The sequence below is a fragment of the Aptenodytes patagonicus genome, chromosome 2 (genome assembly GCF_965638725.1).
Source record: "Aptenodytes patagonicus chromosome 2, bAptPat1.pri.cur, whole genome shotgun sequence".
NCBI lineage: Eukaryota > Metazoa > Chordata > Aves > Sphenisciformes > Spheniscidae > Aptenodytes > Aptenodytes patagonicus.
The window spans coordinates 58,381,570-58,404,570 of NC_134950.1; the positions used below are offsets into that span (position 1 = coordinate 58,381,570).

At 39.6% G+C, this 23,001-nt stretch overlaps 1 protein-coding gene across 1 annotated transcript in view; it reads right to left on the reverse strand.

Annotated features, from left to right (window-relative positions):
* The window catches only part of PIEZO2 (piezo type mechanosensitive ion channel component 2), a 324,199-nt gene that overhangs the window by 21,069 nt on the left and 280,129 nt on the right, over window positions 1–23,001 (reverse strand). The window contains exons 34-40 of the mRNA XM_076329988.1: window positions 22,648–22,746; window positions 20,103–20,214; window positions 18,298–18,363; window positions 14,816–14,982; window positions 9,770–9,945; window positions 3,517–3,684; window positions 1,008–1,400 (exon numbers count right to left, since the gene is read on the reverse strand). Of these exons, the coding sequence (XP_076186103.1) occupies window positions 1,008–1,400; window positions 3,517–3,684; window positions 9,770–9,945; window positions 14,816–14,982; window positions 18,298–18,363; window positions 20,103–20,214; window positions 22,648–22,746 (1,181 nt within the window). The remainder of the gene's footprint in view (window positions 1–1,007; window positions 1,401–3,516; window positions 3,685–9,769; window positions 9,946–14,815; window positions 14,983–18,297; window positions 18,364–20,102; window positions 20,215–22,647; window positions 22,747–23,001) is intronic.

Below are 23,001 nucleotides of genomic sequence, written 5' to 3' on the forward strand. Positions count from 1 at the left end.
ATCAACACAGATGGGAATTTGGAGAAACTCCAGAGGGCCATCAGGAGACATACGTTATGAATAGTCCTGTGACATAAGATCAGAACATAATAAATGCCCTTGAGCATTAGATGTGTCCAATCTTCTCCCCTTTACCTAACTCAGATAAATACAAAAGGCAGCAAGAAATCATTATATGACTTTCACATACGTTCACAATTCTCTTTGCTTTTCATAAAGAGTGCCCTGGCCCGAGAAGAGATCTCACTGAAAAGCAAAAAGGACTATGGAAAACGGGAAAAAAAGACACTGCATCTACAAAGTCAGATCTACACAGCCTCTCTCTCTCCAGATGTAGTCAGGCTGAAAGGCATTTCTATGGTTTAAGATTTTGTCCATGCGTTCCGGGAAGCTCTCCCCTAGCTGAGTCAGGCCGGGAAGCAGAGAAAGAAGAGCAGCGGTACCATCCCCACCTCAATGCTGTTTGTGCTACTGAGCACAGCGTCTGAGGGGCAAAGAGGGGAGCATCTTACCCCTTATGAAAGTACTTAGCAAGGTGTTCTCTCTACATAGCCCTCAGCTCCTACTGGCTTAAACAAAAACTCTGCCAAAGGTCCATTTCCCTTATAGTAATCCAAAATAATTAAAACAGAAACGTTTTCCCAGATAGCCCTGGAGGAAACTTATTTGAAATCACAGCTGCCTGGAGAAGAGAAGCCCTCTCCACAAGGAATATTTAGAAAAGCCCTTGACCCCATGACAATTGCAGCACAGAAATCCGATGCTAATTGGAACAATTAGCTATGGTATCTGGGGAGAAAGCAGAGATTCTTTCCAACATGAATTTGAATAATTTTAGAAATCTGTAATTAGAATAACTGCACAGGAAATGAGCTTCTTCCCTTAAATCAAACGTAGCGCAAGGTCTGTATCAGAAACTGTAGTCTAGTTCTGAGGCAAAAAAAACAAAGTAATGACAAAACTTCACAGACTGGGACCAACAATTTTTCCCCGACAAAGGTCCTTACTTGTTCAGAAGCAGCTCACTAGCCGTTAGCTCGTGCGTCAATGGAGGGAGAATCGTATCAGTTAGTTTGTCCGTCCGACTGTCGTCTGGGCTCACCATCATGAGGCTCTTACCAGCTGAGTCATCTGGGGAGCCAAAGGGAAGGTGTTCTAAGCTGACAGCTTTGCTATAGGAAGGTGGAGCTTCTGCATTGCTATCCACAGTGGAGTACAATGGCACATCGGTATCAGGAGTATACACAGCTCCTTCTGAACCCAGGCTATAATCTTCCACCTCCTCTTCCTCCGGCCTTGATGCAGAATGACCTCCTTCCTCTTCATGCTCCCCTTCGACCTCCTCAATGGTTTCTGTCGTCCCCTGACGAGAATAGAGCATGGTGACCTGTGTAGGTTCACTGTTGGGGATGGACGAAGAGAGAGAGTTGAGGCTTACAAGGCTCACCACCAAGCGAAGTTTGTTAATTGTACCTTTATGCAGACAGCTCAGCAACCCCATTGCATTCCCAGGCCTTCAAAGTTCATATAATCTGGTAGAAAATATATTATCATGATCTCCTCTTACACAGATGGACCATCTGGGTCCATCTGCCCCCTGAACGATGTCCCAATGAACTCACAGTGGTTCACTATCTTTTCACACCAGCAAAGGTCATATTAATATCATCATCAAGAGAAACTACACCAACTTTCTGAAAGTAGTTCAAACACTTTCTGACCAGAATCAGGACTTGCTATTACATCTACTTAAAGCATGCTCCATGGTGAATGATAGGCAGCCATGAGGTTCCTTCTAAACATGGTGCTTTTAACAACCACCGTACAGGTGCTGTATACAACTGGAACATGAGCTGAACACGCACATCAACTCTGATTCCAAATAAAAGAACAAGTACATTGCTAACATGGAGAAATACAATCCAGATTACGAAACTGTTCCAGTAACAGGGAATCTTGCTTACCTTTAGATTGCCCTATGTTCTTCAATACAGTCTTCAGTTTTACCTTACCTGCCTGCTTTTCTTCTGTATGCAACTATTTTCTTTTTCAACTGTTCTCTGTTCAGTTCTCTGCTTGTTCACCTTGTTTATTCTCAGCTCTGCTTGTCCATAATCACTTTCTCTCTTAATGCTCTGTGCTCTGCAACAGTCTCAGCTGATGTAAATTCATGCAGCTTGATGACTCCAGATGGGAATCTGGACACCGTAATTTTAAAAATATTTTCTTGGCTTTGCTTTCATCCTTTTCATCCCTCACAAGTATTTTTTCACCTCTCCCCTCGAACATCACTCTTTCTCTTTTTAGTCTCCATTCCAGTCCTTCTCCATAGGTTAGACAATAGGCATCAACTCAGTGTGTTTTGTTGGCTGCATGTTCTTGTATCTCAACAGAGACAAAAACAGATTTCACACAGCTTCTATGATATGAATGGGGCCATGTTTTTGCCTAAAGTATAACCTTTTAAAGAAAACTGGCACTGGCAAAGCCAGCTGGCACTACCATCTCCTGCCAAAATTAAAAATTAAGTTCCATCTCTTTCTCTTTTACACTGCTTCCAAACTTATTGTGGCTACGTTAGATCACTTTAATTCTAGCACACTTTTAATTAAAACGCGTAACACTATTATTAGGATGTGTGTTTTGATGATTCACGGTAGCCCTCATCCTGGTTAAAATGCACAAAACCATAAAATCCCATCATTTCAAAACTGATCAACACCAAAAATCTGTAAAACACTTTAAATGCTGAAAAAGAATGATCTAATATGCCATACAATTTCATATTTATAGTATTTATAATACTAGCTGAAACACTGTTTCCCAACAGCATACAAACCCCTGTTTTTTACCTGCTAAAAAGTGGGTGAATGGCTCTAAACAGTTCTCTCTTGCACTGGATATTAATATTATTCACTATCTTTTCATAGCTATTTTTCCTTTCTTAATTCCAACACCTCACAGACTATAAATCAATGGTAAAGTAATCAAAACATATTTAGCAATCTTTCCTATATGGGGAAAACTAAAAATTGAAAGAGCAGGGCCAGTGTTTGCCTATCTTAGTTTCTAAAACTAGACATCTAAGTCCATATTTAGGATAACTGATTAGCTGAGAAACTTCATTTCCAGCTTCCAATTTTAATAAGAACAACCATCAGCTCAGTAACTCTGAAAATCAGACTCTTTTTTAGCTGAATAAATACAGACTTTAGCCTGGTTTTAGACAGCCAGTGTAATGTAATGGAACAACTTTTAAGAATATATGAATTAAGGATGAAAAACAAAGCAACAACAAAAAAAACCAGAATAAGAAGTGAAACAGCAAATGAGTCCTAGATTATGACCCTGACTTTGAACCTCAGAATCGTGCCACAACACAGAAGGGAGTAAAGCTTCCATTAACCATGCAAACCACTCTGTACACCACATATCTGCAAACGCAAACTTACGTACACTGCAGTAAGTATAATGGTATGGGTAAATGAGTGAACAAAGCATGCATGAGTTAAGCACCTTGACACTATACTGCCACTGTCAGCTGATGATGAGGACATATCCATGCTCTGCATTTTACGAAGCCTAGGTCGAGCGCGCTCACTTGTTTTAGGAACAGTGTCTGGTCCATCTAAATCATCAAGGGTTGACTGCCTTGAGAACAGCATGGTTGCTTCAGTGTAGCAGCTAGCAGCGCAAACAGTTATAAAGACAGAGTTAAATACAAATGATATTACTATACACATGGTTCAGTAAACAAATATGCTCGCCATGCAGCAAAACACTGACACAGAGAAAAAAGGTTCAGAGAGAAGATAAGGATTTGTTCAGAGTCACCATGTAAACACACTTCTACACACAGATTGCTCATGGTCATATTCATATAGGGGCTATAGAAGGCTAACAACCATCTATTCACTGTTCAAAGAGCTATGAAACCAACACAATGCTCTACATGCTTTCCAGGGACACCAACTTACATATGTGAGGAGGTTTTATTTTCTTTGTTTCCCCATGAAATTTCCAAATGCCACAAAAAATGTTTTGGGAAGTGACCTCCTCTGTACAAATTCTATTTTATTAATGATATACTGTGCTGAACCTTTTTACACAGGTACAAGCCAATTTCCTACAAGAGCCCTTAAAACTGAATAAGCTCATATTCCACAAATAGAAAAATAGCTGTCAGACATTGGCTAATCCTCTTTCCGAACCAAAGAGCCAAATCGGATATGTTACTTAGCCAGTAGATGCATGCCAAATATAACCTGCTCTGCATGGGATGGCTTTTATTTTGATATTTAGTAGTAAGCCGTGATGATTCTTTCCAGAAGATTTCATTTATTTCAATCACAGCTTAAAAACTATTTCAAAATTGGCAACATGCACATCTTGAAAGAAAGAACAGATATAATAAACCCTTATCTCCTTTCACTTATCAAATACAACAGGACACCAGAGACATACACCATACATTGAGCATTTATGTGTTACTGGAGAAAAGAAGAACTGGATGAGTTATGAGAAAGAAAGTACATAATTAAATACAAGCATATAACATAGCAACAGGAAAGAAGCGAATACATTAATGACATATGGTAGGTAAAAGAATTATTTCTCCTGTAAAAATCTTTGAAAAACACAGATGTCTATGAAATAAGTTGAGGGACCTGGTGTTTTAACACATGCAGTGATCTGCCTGAGTCTCTCGGATAGAATGAGAGAAGAAAGGACCCCAAAACGCAGGATCTACACTCTACTTTTCTTCTTTTGAGTCCATCTGTGTTACACCTGAGCAGCGGCAGCAGGGGATTTGCTTCCTTGGCAAGCATTATGTTTGTCCAGGGGCACAGAGGATTGGGAAAGAGGTCAGAAGGGAAGTACAATGGCATTTTCCGTGTTACTTTGGTCTTGCTAGCTTGAAGTGAGGAAAAAAATCTGCTGGCATGACATGACAGTTTGCAACTGTTGCCTTAAGGAAAATGGGGAGGAAAACAGCAAAATACGTGGAGTGAAGAAGCAGTTATTCTGAGTCCTACACTCACTGATGGTCTTTTTTGACAAAATGGGCTGAGACTAAAAGCATACTTTGGTCTTTGAATAGAAGAAAAGTATCACCAAGATACCAAAGGTATTATGAAATACTTTCCTTAAAAACAGTATTAATGGCAGGGGCACCTCTGTCCTGCCAGTTCATTTAGCCAAGACCCTTTACAAGCCACTTCATTACTTCTGTGTGTGTGCAAAGGCACACAAGCATCCTCCAGACAAAACCTGGAGGGCTGGCTGCACGGCGCAGGGTTTTGATGAAGCAGCAAATGCTGCTTCCTATAGGAACAGGAGAGCCACCCTAGAGGCCTGATTCAGCAGCACGGAAATCGTTTGGAGCTCCGTGTTCCTACACCAGGGGGTCATGAGGGAGGAGGCTTCCCTTTGCACATACACCTCTGGAGCATAGCCAGGTTGTTGTACTATCAGTGAGGTTTTGGTGCTAAAATATAGGGAGACGGCAGCAAGTAGACAATCTACTTTTGCAGCTTTCCTTTCTGTCTGTGTGCTACAATGTTATCCACATGTTATTTTACATCTCAAGGGCTGAGTTTATTCTTTGTAAGAGCAACACCTTTTACTAAGGTGTTGAAGTATTTTAAATGCAGACATAGTTCAAAGGAAACCTTCCAAGGGCCTTAAGCAGAGCAGCTGTTGAAATCAAAGTAGCGCATGCCCGTTCATATCTTTTCAATGGAAGAAAGATATGCCAGCTGCCCTCCAAAACACGTAAGTTCTGACCTGGGTCCCAGAAAAATCAAAGGAAAAACATCTATCAATCCCAATAGATAAAAACATTTGCCCAGGCGGAGTCCCTGCAATAATCTGGTTTAAAGCTGTTTTAGATGAAGGATGAATCATCAGAAGAATTATTGACTGAGCAGCTGCTCTGTATCCTTGAATGTCAGGAGATGTGTAAGAGATGACACCTGTAGCACAGTCTGTATATTCTTTATGTACTTTAGGAACATGCTTCCGAACATGGAGGAAATCAGAACACCAATAAGTGGAGAGTCTTACGCTTGGCAAAGCTGATGTTGACTCAGCCATTGACTACCACATAAATTTAATCCAAGCATATCTTCCTGAGTGACTTTTCAAATTTCTGTCCTTGGAGACCTTGAAAAGCATTAGCTTCTTGAAATCATTCAAGGACTAGGTATTTTAAATTGAACGTTCATTAAAAGCCCCGAGTTCAAGCATTTTATATAAAGTTGATCGGGTATCTATTTCAAATGGGGATATATATAGCAGAGATGTTTTTCTCCTCGGTGAGCAGGAAATTTCTTACTTTATGACTTCCTTTTTGCTAAACAAATTTATCCTTCCCAGACAGTTTATTAGTTTAAGGGGTGACTTGCAAATTTTTCTGGGTTTTTTCTGTCCATGGGCTAGTTACTGACTGGCATTATCTTTATGAACCACTACACTCCCCACGCCTGCAAATAAAGATCCCAAACATTTCCTGTCATTCACGCTCCTAAATCAGACCCAGATCCAGCCCCAAACTGGGACTCTCCTTTCATCCTTTCTCCCGACTCCCAAGGCAATCATTACTTCTCCAGTATTCCCTGCCTCAAGCCCTATTCTCTCACCTCGTGAGGGAAGCACAGATGACAAGTGGTATCCGTAAACACCCTGACCGCACTTGTACATTCACTCTTAGAGGAGGGTCAGAGGCTCCCACCTGCAGCTCCTATAAAAGCCTACACACAGGTAGAGTTGGGAATTGAATACGTTATTTGTGATGGACAAAAATTAATACAAATGGAACTGGATACAAAACCTTGGATATCCTGAAATCTGACTTTGGACCTGCGTCTAGCTGCTGTTTCATAATCGTAGGCAAAGCCCCACAAAGGCAGCCAACTGGTTTTAGTAAATTCCCAACCATGTTACCGAAATTCACAAGTTGTTTAACCTAATAAGCAGTTCATCACTCAAATGGAAACAAACAGCAGCAAATGCTCTACCATGGCAGCTCCCGATCCCTTCTGGTGATGCTCCTCAAAGAGCTTGTTAAGGATCAACATCAGTCTCTTCTCCTCCTGGCCCATATGAACTTTGCACTTTGCCTTTACGATACACGAAAGTATGTATACATAAAGAGAAACCAAACAATTACATTATGAATACCTCATTGCACCTCTAGCTGCTCTACAGAAAAACGACTGATAATAAATGACAGCCCTACTAAAAGGGAAAATCCCACAAAGGATACTCTGCAAAACTCCTTTTAGAGCTTTATCTAGGGTAAGAACAACATCCCTGGATAAGACTTACAAGGGTCAGCCCTGAACTTCACAAGAAATTTACAGTTCCTGCAACTGATAAGGAGGGATGTTCTCTCTGGAAATCCAGTGCTTAGAGCACTGACCGGATACCTACAGTAATTCCTGTCCTGAGTACTGAGGAATATTTATTATTATAATGGAATAGCTTCTGTGCTTCTGCAGCCTTGTGTATTTCCAGACATGCCCGTCTTACTCATGTACCTAATGTCTGCTACAGAATTTTGTGTAGGGCAACCAAAGGAGGATAACCAGGATGCTGGTTAGAAACCCTCTGGCCCTTCCCAGAAGTTTTCCATTGCAATCCTAGATCCATGATCACAGGGATGCTTTAGATTTAATTAGTTCCTTTTACATTTACTGGAAATCATTATGTTGAAATGTAAAATGCCCCCTTCTCTTGTTTGGGCAATTAAAAAAAATCACTCAGTAAATTCACATGACGTTTAAAACATTTCACATTTCTAAAAAAGCTCATAAGCACTTTTGTAATCCCAGGAAGAGACATGCAAGGGTGCCCGAATAAACAGATGGCATTATCATTCAATCAACAGACTCGTTTTTGTTTCCTCTAATTACAGGTCATTATTATTATAGCAGATGTGCACAATTTGTAAATACTGTCAGTGCAAGAATATTTGATTGTTCATTACCAGAAAGAGAATTTGAGATTAGAGAAATCAGTCATAATACTGCCTTTGCTATTCCTTTGTCGATAGGTCCTGTGACATCTTCTGGGGAAACGGAGATGACAGTAACACATGTGAAAGATTTAACTTTTTCTGTTGCAAAGCAGCTCCACAGAATCACTGAATTCTCTGAGTTTGAAAAGAGATTTTAAATGTGTAAGTATGCTCAAAGCAGGGTGACAAATGGGTGGTTATTCTGAAAAAAAAAGACATAAGTGGAGCTCAACACTGGATACCATCTCATCAAAGAGGCAGAATTTACACATGAAAATTACAAGATTTGTCTTTCTTTTTTATAATTCATTTTGGAATTGGCTTCCCTTTGCTTCTAGTTAAAGTTCTTGCTAACATGGTTGTATAATAATGATAACTTCTTCTATCTATAGTACACAGTGTGACCAAAAACTATTTAATAAAAGCAGGACTGATATTACTATTCTTTCTTTAGGTGAGACTGAACTTTGTGGAGTTAAATTCTGCCCTGCAGATATCCAAGTGGCTCCAAGTGAGCTGGTAATAGAATTTGGCTTTACATTTTTCTCACGTCATCTGACTCCTGTAAAATTTTGAGACAAAACACAAAGGTGTTGCTTAGTTGGGTAGCTAGCCACCGAGAAAGATTTGCTCAGATTTGGTGTTTTTACTGGAGTGAACCTCTCAAAGGCCCGTACTCACCCTGGGGAGCAATTTGTGAATATTTTGTTGAAGCATAGTACTCACGGGCACTCTCTTACACTTGCTTTTCAGTAACATCAGAAAGGAAGACAAGCCCTGGTTATTTTCAGTCTTCTAACATCTACCCATATGTCATTAGTAAAAGCTAAGCATAATTTATCGTACACAGAAGCTACCGAGTTTGCTGGGAACATCAAGCACAATATGATACTGCCACACTTCAGAGAAGAACAGGAGACAGCAGAATGCAACAGATTATGAAAGAGCTGGATTTCCAAAGCCCTCCCTTCTCCCCCTCATATTGGACAATTTCTGCAGTCTCTGAAAAGTCAAGAACACCAGGGACACGGTGGGAACACGCTGCCTCTGTAAGAGAAGGAAGTGAATGTGTGTGCCTGTGTGTGCATGGAGCAGCAGGAGCATGCAGTAGTTTTGGCAAGGGACTTGACGGCATCCGTCTTCAGAAAAGAATGAGGAAGGTGGTTTTCCTGAACTAGTGTGGGTATTTGATCCACAAACTGTGTAGCTCTGCTGGACTGTATCCATAGCAGTTAGGAAATCAGGCTCTTCAGATGATCTTTGCCCTGTGTGTACGAGAGGGGAATTTTGTTCTCTCAAATCCAAAATCTCTCTCAATGCAAAGCCTTTTTTGATTTGGGGGCAACAGACAACAATTTATTTTACAAAGACAAAATATTCACAATGAATGACCGTTCCCCAAACTCCACGCCTGAATTCCTAAAACAGTATCTCACAAGCATCCTCAGCAGGCTCTCATTTCCCATTACTTTTTACAAGATCAGAGGCCCTGTCAATGACTCCTAATTCTAGGGGAAACAGAAAGCAGTGGGGTAGTCATGCAGTGGAAAAGGAGTTAAGCCAACAACTGAGTCCACCACTATAAAGGAATAGTAACATATAGCAGAGTTTTCACTTTTAAAATGGCATGGGTAAAACAAAAAGAGGATTCAACATTGATTAGAAAGTTCATCAATACTTAGACATTATCTAAAATTATGTCTGCTGCATGATCCCTCTATCTTTCACAAAATAAAATTAAATCAATACCTGGAGATACTGTCACGAGAAGCTGCTGAATCTAAACTATCCATTCTTTCAGATGCTTGCAAACCAGAAGCTTGACCAGGATTTTTATCAATTGAGTCCAGTCCTGACTCCTTAGAAAGTTTCATCATGTGGTTCTGGTAATACATATGGATGCTCTCCCGTGTTGGAACGTTTCCCTGTGGAAGACAGTAGAGGTAGAGGTATGTGGCAGGGTGGAGGTGTATTCTTCGAGGAACTGGTTTCTTCTGTCATTTGGCAAGGAACAGATTAAGGACTGTGCAAACAGCTTCCTAGTAAATAATAACCTCCCACTAGTAGTTCCTTTTCAGAGTGCAAGTCAGATTCTGACTTAAATTACCAGGACATGAAGTGTTGGGTTTTCAAGCAAAACTGGAGCAATGCAAGCGGTTTCAGGCTATGTATAGCCAACAAAATTCTGCTGGGTGGACTGCAGATCATTCAGCATGAAAATGAGGTGTGGGCTGGGACCATGACTCAACCTGTACTCCAGCAACTTTTGAGATATCTCTTTTAGATAGCTTCACTGACTCTAAGAACAATCATACATCTTATTAGTGGTCAGTAGCAGTTTTTTTAAACAGGAAAAAAAAGGAAACAGGTCAGGTACAAACTGATCTAGATTTTCATTAGTGTCCCAAAATAAGAATTTATTCATGAAGTATGGATACAGTTGGAAAATCACGAAAAATACACTGAAGATCTTTACTTTCTCTGTGACTTCAAGATCAAGCGAGTTCATGAAAGGATGGTTTTATTAACTGTCAGCCCAGATCTGGGCACAGAATCAAGTCTTTCTGGCTATGATATTGCAATCAGAATTCTAAAGGCATGTCATAAGAATAAAACTGGGAATTTTATAGCCTGTTCTTAGGCAGAAACACTTCCAACTCATTCCACCAGCAGTTGCATTGACTTCAGAAGATACACTGAGAGAGAAGATGATTGCTACTCTTGAACAGTCATTTTTCTGACTTATAATGAAGCCTTATGCAAGGACTTTTTCCAGCTAAAATAATAAAAGTACTCTAAAATACTGCCTGTATTCCCTTTACTAATATTATTAGTTACTAGTATTTCAACTCTGGACCTCTACACTGTCCCAAATCTAAAAATTTTAAAATCTGAAGTTTTGTCAAAAAAAAAAAAAAAATCTTAAGAACAAAATCTGAAACTCAGGTTTTTAATTAGGTTTGTTTGTATACAAGCTGTGTTGCTTCTGCAATAATAAATGTTTGTACCGTTATGACAGCCTGCCTCTGAAATTAATGCACATGCTACATTCGACGGTTGGACTCGATGATCTTAGAGGTCTTTTCCAACCTTAATGATTCTATGATTCTATGATTCTAGCTTGACTGCAGGCCTCGGATAAAGGACAAGAGCTGTGACAGCAGAAGTGCCCCACAACTGATGGAGGACTCAATTTCAGGTTCTTCTGTAGCTGGAAGAGAGACCAAAGGAACTTCATACATCAGGTTAACTGTCCCCAACTCCACATCAGACAAAGAAACATGTCACCATGATGGTTGCAGCAAGAACCTCCTTTCTTGGGCAGCAATGACAGGCATGGGACTGCTACAGAGACTTGGGGATGCTGTGGAGGAATTGATGATTCTGATGTTCATGGGTACCAATATTTCACAGAAGAGGAGAGAAAGATCCTAGAAAAAAACCTGAAGTTTAAAGCTATTGACTGGGGGGGAATTCTCTGAAGGGCCCCTAGTACCAGAAGATTTAGGATTGAAGCAGGATATACCAGCCTATACAACGACATATGGGCTCTATTGTAATCAAAATAGTATCAGGCTGCTGGCAACATGAAATTGAAATAAATAAATCAATCTATCTGGAACAAAGGATAGGAAAAACTCAATAAAGTTGAGGTGAGAAGTAGCAAAGAACGATCAAAATAAGGTCCCAAATAAGTAATGGCCATAGAAAGGCAGTTAGCCTGGCTTCTGCATAAATGTTAAAACTCTAAAAACTCAGGGGTGGCGAGAAAGAATCATGTGATTTTCAGTGAGGATACTGAAACAGCAGAGACTTCCGAGACCTGGGGCAAAAAGGAGTATCACTACAATGCTGTACTATCACAGTACAAATTTTATAGGAAGGATGGAATGGAAGATAGCTTGAGAAAGAAGTGGTGTGGGTCAAAAAGCATAAATTCTAACAAATTAAGTAAATTCACTGTGCCAGGATTATCACAGAGTCTCTGTGGGTGGACTTGAACCAATTAATATTGAAGAAGTAAAGTATGAAGGCTCAATTTTTGATCATCAAACCAGAAGTGCACTAGTGCCTGTTAAATATTAAGGAAGGTTAGAGAAGGTGCCATCAGAATAATAATGTACAATAACTCAAATTAATTTTCAATTGTACTCATGTAGAATAGGTAGGTGTCATGAAAGAGCCTGCAAGCACACACACACAGAAGTCACCAGAATGGAAAAGACCAGGAGGAAGATGAAAGAAGACATCTTTCAAGAAGTGAAAGTCATGAGGAAAAACAAACAAGAATGAACTTTCTAGAGTTAAATGTACAACTTCAGCGAGTTAGACCAAAAGAGATGCTGAGGAATAACTTCCTTAAATAAAAAAAATCTGGTAACAAAACCATTTTCAAGAATATCATAAGAATCAGCTGCCAGAAAGCCAGGGTATCAACAGGTGATCAAGGCATAAAGAGGTGTAAGGGAGTTACGGCAACAGGACAAGAAAATACTGAATTTTTTTGCATCCTTCTTCGCTGCAGAAAAAGTCACCGATGTTCCCAATGGAACAACTTGAATCCCAATTATTTTATAAAAGATGAGTCTGAGAACAAAACAATAAACTGAGCACTGAGCGGAAGGTGCTAACCCAACAGATCTGCAGGAGCCAAGAGATGAAACAGTGCCAGGGGAAGAGAAGGTAACACCAGTCCTTAAACATGGCTTCAGGAGTGATCCTGAGTGACCCCTGTAAGAAATTAAGTGGTCATGAAATAAAGCGGACTATTTCTCTTGTACTTATCCGCCATTAAAAGACCGGAGACAAAGGGCACAGACAAATTTTTTTTCTTTACAAAGGAAGAAGGTCATTGACTGGTTCCCCCAAGAAGTTTTACTGTCCAGCATATTCAGAAACAATCTGTGTAAGCAGGAAAATAGTGATGTGATAAAGTTTGCAGATGAAAAAAAAATATCTGGGATATTCAAGTGTAAGTTGACTGAAGTACTACTGAGGAACTTTATAAAACTGAGTGACTTGGTAAAAAATGGCAAGAAATGCAATGGGAAAAGTAACCTAAACTGTATAAACATAATGACAGGCTTTATGTCAGCTTATGTTAGCCTTAAAGGTCTTGGACTCAGAGTGTATAGACCCCTGAAAATAGGCAGCATTCACTAAAAATCAAAAGAGCCTGACTGTTAGATCTTACTAGGAAAGCAGAAGAGAACACATTATACTCCTGTATAAACCTGTGGTTCACCCACACTTTGAAAACAGTGTGTAGTTCTGCTCATCCAGTCTTAATAAGGTCATATTAAAACTGGAAATAGCATGAGGAAGGACAATAAAGATGATCAGAGGCACTGGATGGATTCCATGTGAAGAGAGGCTAAAAAGAAAGGGACTTTTTAACTCGGAAGAGAATGACTGAGGAGAAGACTCCATGAAGATTTATACAATCAGGAATAGTAGAGGAAAATGGAATACATCTCTGATCTACAGGAGACCCCAAAACGATCAGGAAGCAGGTTTAAAATGAACAAGAGGAAGTACTTTTAAACACACCACATGGAATGACACTACAGAACTCCGTATGATAGGATCTTCTGGAAGCGAACATTAAAAATAAATTAAAAAGGGACTAGCCAAACTCCAAGAATACAGAATCCTTAGTACTATTAAACCTAATGATCCAGATGCAATTTCTGGTTTAGGGTGCCCTAAACCATCCATTACCACAAGCTGGGACATATTCCAAAGAAAGATTTACTCTGATTATGCCACGTTTCTTTTGCTCTGCTTTGGTTTTTTTTTTTAATTTATTTATTTGTTGTTATTATTATTATCCACTTACTATTGGACATCTTGGGGAAAATAACAGTAACTAAACACTAACACTGAAGCAGCCCTCTCTTCGTGTTCAGTGCCTCCTGGCCAGACTGTGTACAGATTCCCTCTGACCAGGAAAGCCCACCTCTCGAACCTCCTGGGGCCATGGGCACCCTCCTTATTGTGCCAGCAGACGCTGACAGCGGCCGGGCAGTACGGGGCTTTCTTAAAGTCAAGAGTACTAATGTGTTGTTGACCTTTTTGACCTAATCATCTCTGAGACAGTCTGCAGCTTTTAACAAAAAACTAGAAAGAACTAAAAATGAGGCTTCTATGCCAAGTTTCCAGAAATAGCTGGGTAGCTAGTGACATATGTAAAAATACCTGTGCTTAAAATGAGCGCTTTATCCAACTTCAAGGTATCACCTACTTGCATTTTGAAGATCCAAACACATTTCTAGTTACACTATCAACATTAATCTTTGATAATAATGGGTTTTACTAATATATAATTAGTTTGTGGAGGACCACATAGCTTCACTGTGACTGAAGAAAATTATGCCTGTATGTTGTCAGTCATTTCCAAGGCAAGTTGGTCTACAGACAGACTGAAATATGCAGACTGAGGTATGTCTTGAGCTGTTTAAAATGCCATGCCTTCTCCTCTCTACTTGAATCTATCCTGTCCCCTCAAAACCACACTTTATCACAGGAGAGTTTCAGCCAAATCCTTATATCAATCTCTCAAAGAATTATTTTTCCAATAATTTGTTTTGTGTCCAGATAATAAATCAAGTAATTTATTATTTATATATTTATAAAACAGCAAGCAGTAAAAGAGTCCAGACCTATTTTTAAAATGCACGTATAAGTGAGATTTTTATAATTTTTCTCCTTAACACAGTGATCTGAAAAGACAACCTTTCATTTTTCACTGAGCTGGAAATGGCATTAGCAGACAAAAAAGACCAAAGGCGTTACCTTCTTAATCTCCCTGGTCAGCATACAGCGCTCGATTCTTAGCACAGTGGAGATATCGATGTGTTCTCTTGAGATGGAATTAAGCCAAGCTGTAAAACTGTCTAGTGTTGCCAGGAAAAGGACCCAAGTGAACTTCAAGATATTAAATATCCTCTTGATGATGTTATCTGAGGGAGAGGAAAAGCAACAGAGAGTTAATGAACGCAAATATCTTTCATTGTATTTCTGCTTGGAGTTAGATTCATTTTTCCTTTATTGTCTAATAATAATAATCCAGGCTGCAAGACCCTGTCACAGCGAGGAATCTCTGAAGATGGCTGGAGGCCTTTTGGCTGTCTGGGCCATTTTCCTGCCTGTACGGAGGCTTATCATCTGGAATCCCTTTTCCACCGCGTAACTCCCTGGTGCTGCAATTGCTAGTCATATAAACAGCCCCTGATTTTAGAGAGACGCTGTATGCGCAGGTCTGCAAAATGAAACCCAAAGATTTCGGCATCTCCTGAGAGCTATTCAACATCCCCAGCTCCTGTGATCTCAAAAGCCACTCAGCCAGCATGTTGAGCTGGGCCTCTTACCTGTCTATTTACTTGTGCGCGCTTCTCTTTGCAAAGAGTTTGCCTTTTGTGCTTGAACCTTGTTTAGCTGAGTTTGAAAGTCTAACCTGCCTAAACAGTCTTTGAATCTCTCCCAGTCTTCCAACACACCTCTTTGCATTTACCGTTTCCAAAGCCTCTCTTTTTTCAAATAGGCTGCACTGTGTCGTCAGCGATCTCAGATCAACTAGCCCAACTAGCACAAATCATATAAATAATTTATAAAACATTACTCTTGCAACATTTTGCCAAAGCAGTACACACTCCCATGAGTAAGGCTTACGGGTTTATACCAACAATAGTAGCTTTATTTTGCTCAATGCAGCTGGCTCAAGTTAATTTCTCATTTCAGTAGTTCCTTTAGCATTAGCAACTGCGTTTCTCACCCAAAAAGCAGCACTTTCAGCTTATTTTTCTTCCACTCCCAAACATACACACCACACTACAGTTCTTATATAGCGTTACATAAATGCTAAAAAATTTCTTTCCCACTAGCCAGTTCCACAGCTAGTTGACCCTGCTAGGTTGCAAATTCCAGAGCACTAGCTATAAAGATCAGTTTTAGAGTAACCGGCCTAAGAAATAATAGAAAACTGCCAATAATCTGCCATGCAGGGGCAAAATGTTCGAAGTAGATACTAAGGAGCCAACCTATGCACTAAAGCATGATGCATTTAACAACCTCACTTCTTAGCCGAACCACAAGATGGCATGCAAAACTTTGTGGAGTGCACATTCGCTCCTTACAAAGAATGCAAAGGTGAAGCGATAATAAAGCAAAAGATTTCCTACGGAGCAACATGCACGTTTCTCTGGATGTGCAGGCAGGGTTGTATGCACATATGCATGGAGAGAAACTAAGGAAAAAAACCCATTAGTGGTACATTCCTGTAAAGTGGATGCTGAAATGGCAGTATGTACCATTTACCCGAGCAATGCCATGGAACTGGTCTGGTATCTCTGAACGTAAGAGTATTTAGCCCCCTTCACTTGGTCATATAATTATTTCAATAATATTTTGCCCTTTTTTGAGGCTTTTTCTATGTCATTTAGAATTGGGGATATTTTATGATTTATCTACTTAAATTTTATTCACTCATCTTTCAATGTGCAGGTCTTGAAGCTAAGGAAATCTTGCCATTGGAAATTAAATGTAAGGCTGTTTTTACTTCAAGGAGCATTCATTTCCTTTGAATTCCAGATAATATTATGAATAGGTTAAAAGAAAACGTAGCACTCATACACAAAAATATACAACATATAAATGTTCTTGTTTAACCCACACTTTTCCTCTCCAATATATAATTTCTGCTACTGACTTCAGGAGAATCGCAGCTCTCAGGTTAAAATTATCTTTATTATTGACCACCACTGGCATGCCATAGTCTCACCACAGTGCTTTGCCAAGCACTTCCAGTCTAATCTGAAAGGTCATTTTTCTCTCTGGGATGGAGGTGATTTAGTATACATTTTTAATGATGCTGTAGCTGTTCTGGCAGCTTTGCTGGTCTCCAAAACTTTTAAAAAATAATCTTTTGGGGATCGATTGCATCTAAACATCTTCAAAAAGGGAAACAAATATTTATTTTCTGCAGAGACTGTTATTCTAACTTAAAGGGTCAAATGCAGAGAAGGCTTCTCTCTGCCTGAGAGTGTGAGACAGGATTTGATCTAAGGTTAATAATGATACTAATGCTTCATTAACAATTACCGTCTAATTTTTCTAAGCATCTTCTTTAACAAATTTTACCTAGGAATGGTCAAAGCATTTCAATGAAAATGTAAAGTAGCTTAAATTGACTATTTCCAATATAAATTAATCATAAACCTCCTTCTCTTTCCCTAACTCCTGTGTAGCACCAACAGTATTTCCCTAGAGTTGCGTCTGAGTGATTCACCTCGGTGTTTTAACACAGGTATGCATTGCCAGTAAATAACAAATAAAAAAGCCCCCCAAACCCCACCAAAAAACTCCTACAGCAATGAAACTCGTTTATTTGAGACCACTGCTCTTGTGAGAAAGAAATCACATCTCCCACATCCTTGTAACATCTTCTACCCTGTGGCTCACTCAGGGATACAATTCTAACTGGAACTGTGGGAACCAATTTTAAATAGAGAAGAAAAATAGCTTTTGAAGACGAAGCCTCACTCAAGGTAAGCCATGATGAAGACTTACTTAAGAGGAGAGTGTGTTTTCTTCAGAATCTGTTTTCTTCTTTTACCCCAGTTAAAAACAAAGAGCCAAGCTTAGATTTATGATCTATTACACTTCTTTGTAGGAAAACTTTCAATATGGGCAAGATCTTGCAAACTGCTGGCATTTCTGCTTTTGTGCAGAGCATGCTTAAATCTGATTACGAATGAGAACGGGTAAGATCAGGAAAATCCCATTTTTTTAGAGGAGATTATTGCACCTTGCTGAATGGGTGAGTACCAGACAAAAGCATTTAGCACCTTGCTAAAACACACTGAAAAAACACAAGGTCTTTGTGCTAATAATATAATTTCAGACGTTCAAAATCAATGGAGATTTTTAACACAGGGCTGTATGCAATCAGGACTGGAAGCTAAGCTTAGGTGTAAGTTGTTGTATAAGTAAAATATACAGCAAGTGATCGAGTCTGAGCCTGTAGATGTATTTACTAAAGTGTGTAGAGAATGAGTGCAGTAGCTAATAGTCCAGGAGTAGAAGTTCCTACGCTCAGGACTTGTGAATCTGGCAATTGAAAAGCTGAAAGTAGTTAGGAACCCGCACAGGTTCGAGCGGGTTTTGTGGCTTTTACGCAAGCCTGGGATCACTGCAACGCTGTCTCTGTGATATGCTGCTAACGCCACCAGTCACAATCGCATTGTAACAGCAGAGAAACCCTCTTTCTGCCTTCATACCTGGTCCATCAGATTTCTTCTTGACAGGTTCCTCTTCACTGTCTTCACAGTCGGCATCGATACCACCTATTGAAAACAATGAGCGAAACAGTGAGTGTTACACCTGTAGAAGTGCAGGTGTAAATGCCATTCAAGCTAGAAAATGCTGCAGTTACTAAGCAGTAGTGACTGGCTCCTCACCTACCACTGTAACAGAAAGCACATTTCCATTTCTAAAGGCCTCAAGCGAGGGGACAACCCTGTCAGCGGTGTTCATGGGTGACCACCCCTCTGTTGTAATTTGCAGTGGCATTTTCTTACTAGATAGGCTGCTGAGCAAGATCATCTGTTGGTGTAAACCCAGGCAGTTTCTCAGTCACACCGCTTCCACCCTCAGCAGCCTCACCTTCCGCTGACTCGCACTCGAGCTCACTTCTTCAGCTCCTGCAAAGGGCAACCTGATCAGTGCTCTGATCTTCTCCTGCCTCTGACCCAGCAAACCCGAATGAATTGAGTGGGACCTTCAGGTTGAAATGAAGCAGCAGAGTTGGTTTGAAACTACCACGTGCCTTTATTTAGGCCTGTAGCAGAAGAGCCACGTAGAGTTGCAGGCAGAACTGAAGGACAGACAAATGACTCTCCTTCTATCTAATATCCAATAACTGCAGCTACAGCTTCAGTGGCAGCAGTCAAATTATAAAGCTCCCTCTTTTTGACGGGTGAAGATGCCAAATGAAGGAAAAGTCCAGCTGATTCAGCCTGAATGGGCCCCCCTCTTCCCCACCTATACCGACCAGAAAAGCTTCTGAAATTCTATTTTCTTTTCTTGTCTAAAAAAGGAGCAAAAGATTAAGAGTATGAACCACTTATAAACTGATTTTTTTCAGAGGCATGAATGATTTTACAGTGCCAGTAAAACTGTATTACCATTTGTATGTTTTCCTTTTGCTACCTGCTGAATTCACTGTGAATTTAGGCATTCATGGATATTTGGGTTCCTCAGTGAGTACAGCATGGAAAGTGAAAAACATTTCTTGATATTCTTCCCCATGTATCAACTCAAAGCTTCTTTAGGGAACAATATAGGAAATGTGGCAAAAAGAAATAATATGTGGCTATTTCACTGAATTTTTCTTACAGCTCCACTTGAACTACAGCTCTTCAGGAACTTCCTCATGAAATAGTTCTTCAACACAAAACGTAAGTCTGTCACATGCAAAACTTTCCCCGGGAATACAAATGAATTTATCATCAAAATGAGAGACTTTGAGCAAACCTAGAAAAACCTGGAGAGTAACAGAAACCTTTTTATGAGGTGAGGGAGTGAAAGGGTAATGTCCTTGCTCTGCCTGATTCTGGCCAAACACTTGGCATTTACACTCCCATATTCTGGAGAAATGCTGTTAACTACCAGGTTACTGGCTTTATAAAGTTATCCGTTTACAGGGTTATGGCTTTCTCTTGCAAGTGCTCTACTTCAACAAATGTTTTCATATAGCTGACGTTTTCTGCAATGTGTTGAGTCTTCCTATTTGGCAAAAGTTCTGGGCGCGTGTCTTGCAACTCCATGGAAAACACATATACCCCCTCTTCTCCTTTATCGCCCCCAATGTGCATTCTGTAGAACGAAAGGACATAGCTATGGCTGGCCTTGTCATGGGCTGGGGCAGGGAGAGACAGCCAGCCAAAGGCAAACTCATTTTTCCAGTTCCTAGCCAGAACTGAGAGCACTTGCCCTCTAAAACTTCTCAGCTGCCTTTCACTACCAGGAACAACAGGCAGTCTAGTTAACACTACATTTTTTTAAAATACAGAAGTCTACCTACCATCCCCAGATCCTTTTCGCCTTCGCTTCTCCTCTTTCCCGAAACTCTTCTTCTCTTTGCGCCTCTGTCGTAGTGCTGTTTTAGGGTCAGTAATCCAGGCCTGATAAACAAACTGGAAGGAACAAACTCATTTATTTCAAGGTTCTTCATGTTTTGAGAGTAAGCCATAGAATAAGCCACAAGCAGGACTATATAGTTTGAGTAAATGCATTCAGATCCGCAGGGGTAAGGAAATATTTTGAATCCCAAATCAAACACCTCCCCTGCAGATCTGCTGAGTTTTCACGTGCTATTTTTGCGAGCATAAAACCAAATGTGAAAACACTTGCGGGTGACCCAAGTTTCATTAGAACCCACAAATATTCATGCTCTGAACTTTGGGAATTAGTAGTCTGTTGTGCATATGGGCTACTTCATCTGAATCTCTCCGTTTAATTCTGTATTTCTACTTTATCATTTTACAGGCAAGATGCAGAGTAATGGAAACTTTAAGAGAAAGTTCTGCAATCAACTAACTAAAGCATCAAAAGATGTAGTGATATCTCAGTACAGGTATTTGTGCTTGTACATTTTTCATACTTTAGGTATTTTTTTTCCCCTCTGCAGATCCCAGTGGAACATTTACAGATTTGCAATCTATGCACAGTCCCAAACCTGGCAGTCAGGAATTCCTCAAATTTCATCCTGATTTTGACAATGGCTCCCTTTGTTGCTTCAGATAAGTCACTTATGAATCCTTCTGCTACTTTTTTTCCAGTTGTAAAATGAAGACGGTAATACTTACCTTTATATCAAGGGGATTTTATGGGGCCAAATCCTGCTCAGAGCACTCACTCAGATCAACAGTCTGTTGACCTGTATGACTACATGAAGCATGGAATTGGCCCAAAATATTTATAAATGTTATAGCAGTGGGGAAAAAAAAAGTAAAAAAACGTTACCCCAAAGTAACTTTTTGAATAGTTCTGCTCAAGCTGTGAAGGAAGGTTACAGAAAAAAAAGCAGTAACACTCATATCTTTTTTCCCCTATACAACATAAAATGTGAATAACAGGAACTACAATAGCCGTATCTTTTCCATAACTCTTTAGGACAAAAGATGTTCTTTTGTTCCTTTTGTGGTTTTCATTGAAAAATGGTAATCATCTTCAATTGGCACTCTATTGTCTTCTACTTCTAAGCAACACAGGCTGGTAACAGAGACAGGGCAGGGAAGCACACAGATGCAGGCATGATGGTGAAAATAAAGCAGAGTAACAAAACAGCTCTATTAATTCACAAGACAAACATGCAGACAATTAATAAAACACACATGTATCTCAGTGAAGCTGGAACTGCCCCTCAGGACAGAATGGTAAAACTTCTATTTGGTTTATTTATATTTTTAAAATTTGCATACACAAATTGCTTTGGAACATTAAAAGCAATTTTTTAAAACTGTCAAACTGACTTTAAATGAATTCAAAAGGGAAAAATACTTTGTTCCGTTTTGTGAATGTATACAACAATGGAGAGGAAATTATTTTGGTGCTGTTGATAAGAAAGTCCTCTTCCAAATCTCTCAAGGTCGGTACATTTATTTTTATTTGTCTGACTTGTTCAAAACAAGCACCACATGAGAAAATGTGTGGGATCAGAGGCACTTGTTTCTCTTTGCTTTGTAATAGGTGTTTTCTAACGAAAGTGATCTGGGGGAATGGTGATGCTTAAGTGAACTAATACCGTATTACTGAAAGTCAGAAACTGTCAACATCTGCTATTGAACAGTTAGCTGAGAAACTGTACGCTAGTCCCAGTCATGGTGTGAATAGAGGTAAAAGGCAGACTTGGAAGAGGGTAGAAGATTAGAATGAAGAAAGGGCATTTGATTAATAAATTTAACGTAACTACTTATGCTAAACAGTGGATATTTGAAGAGCTGACTGGGTGCATACGTATGTATTACTTTAAATTTTTACCACTGGACAAACTTTAAATGCAGTATCTTTTAGGCTTTGGAGCTGGTACGCTCAATCTGTAACGCTCACTCCTTACAAATATCACGTTACATATATGGAGTGTAAATGGCACACACTGCTCAAAGGTAGGAAAGGCTAAATGTATTCAAGGAGGACAAGAGAGAAGATGCACAAATCTTTTTTGTGATGATGAAGGCCAGAAAAGTAGAGAGCTAAAAACGGGTTTGGAACAGAATGTGTGTTTTACAAACCTTTTACCAGCTTTCTGAGATCAATTACCACAGTGTCCATAAGATACATGCAACTTGATGTCACCATCTTGTATAGCAGTATCAGAAGAAAATGAGAATTTGGGTCTGCATTTTCTCTCTGGGGTTGCACTTAAAAAAAAGTAGACCACTTGTCTTGTGGCTTGACCACTCCAAAAGCATGAAATGTATTGCATTTACTAGGAATGAAGCTTTGGCTGTCATAATTTTTTTTAATCATTCATATAAGAGGAAAAATGCAGACAAGGACAGAGGTATGCATTACATCAGGAACTGTGGGATGGGTCACATACTGAGCACTCACAAAATGTCAAGTACCTTTGCTGCTTTGATTAAATACTGAAGAATAGTTTTGGGTAGTTTAATGACAGACTTTGGCAAGGCTAAAATGGCTGAAGCAAATTTCCCAATAGCTCTCTATAAAGAAGGACAAAGCAAGAGCAATTAGTAGAAAACAAGAAAATATTAATAAAAAGTATCTACTGAATGATTGTATCTAGATTATTAAGAACAAATTTACATTCATAGACTCCAATATGAAAAAAGATCATTTGTGATGCTCACGATAAAATCTCAATGATTCTTAACTGCCTGCATTCTCTAATAAATAAAGTCTCCAAGTTAACCCTTGAAGTGACTACTGCACACAATTTACACTAGAAGAAAAATCAA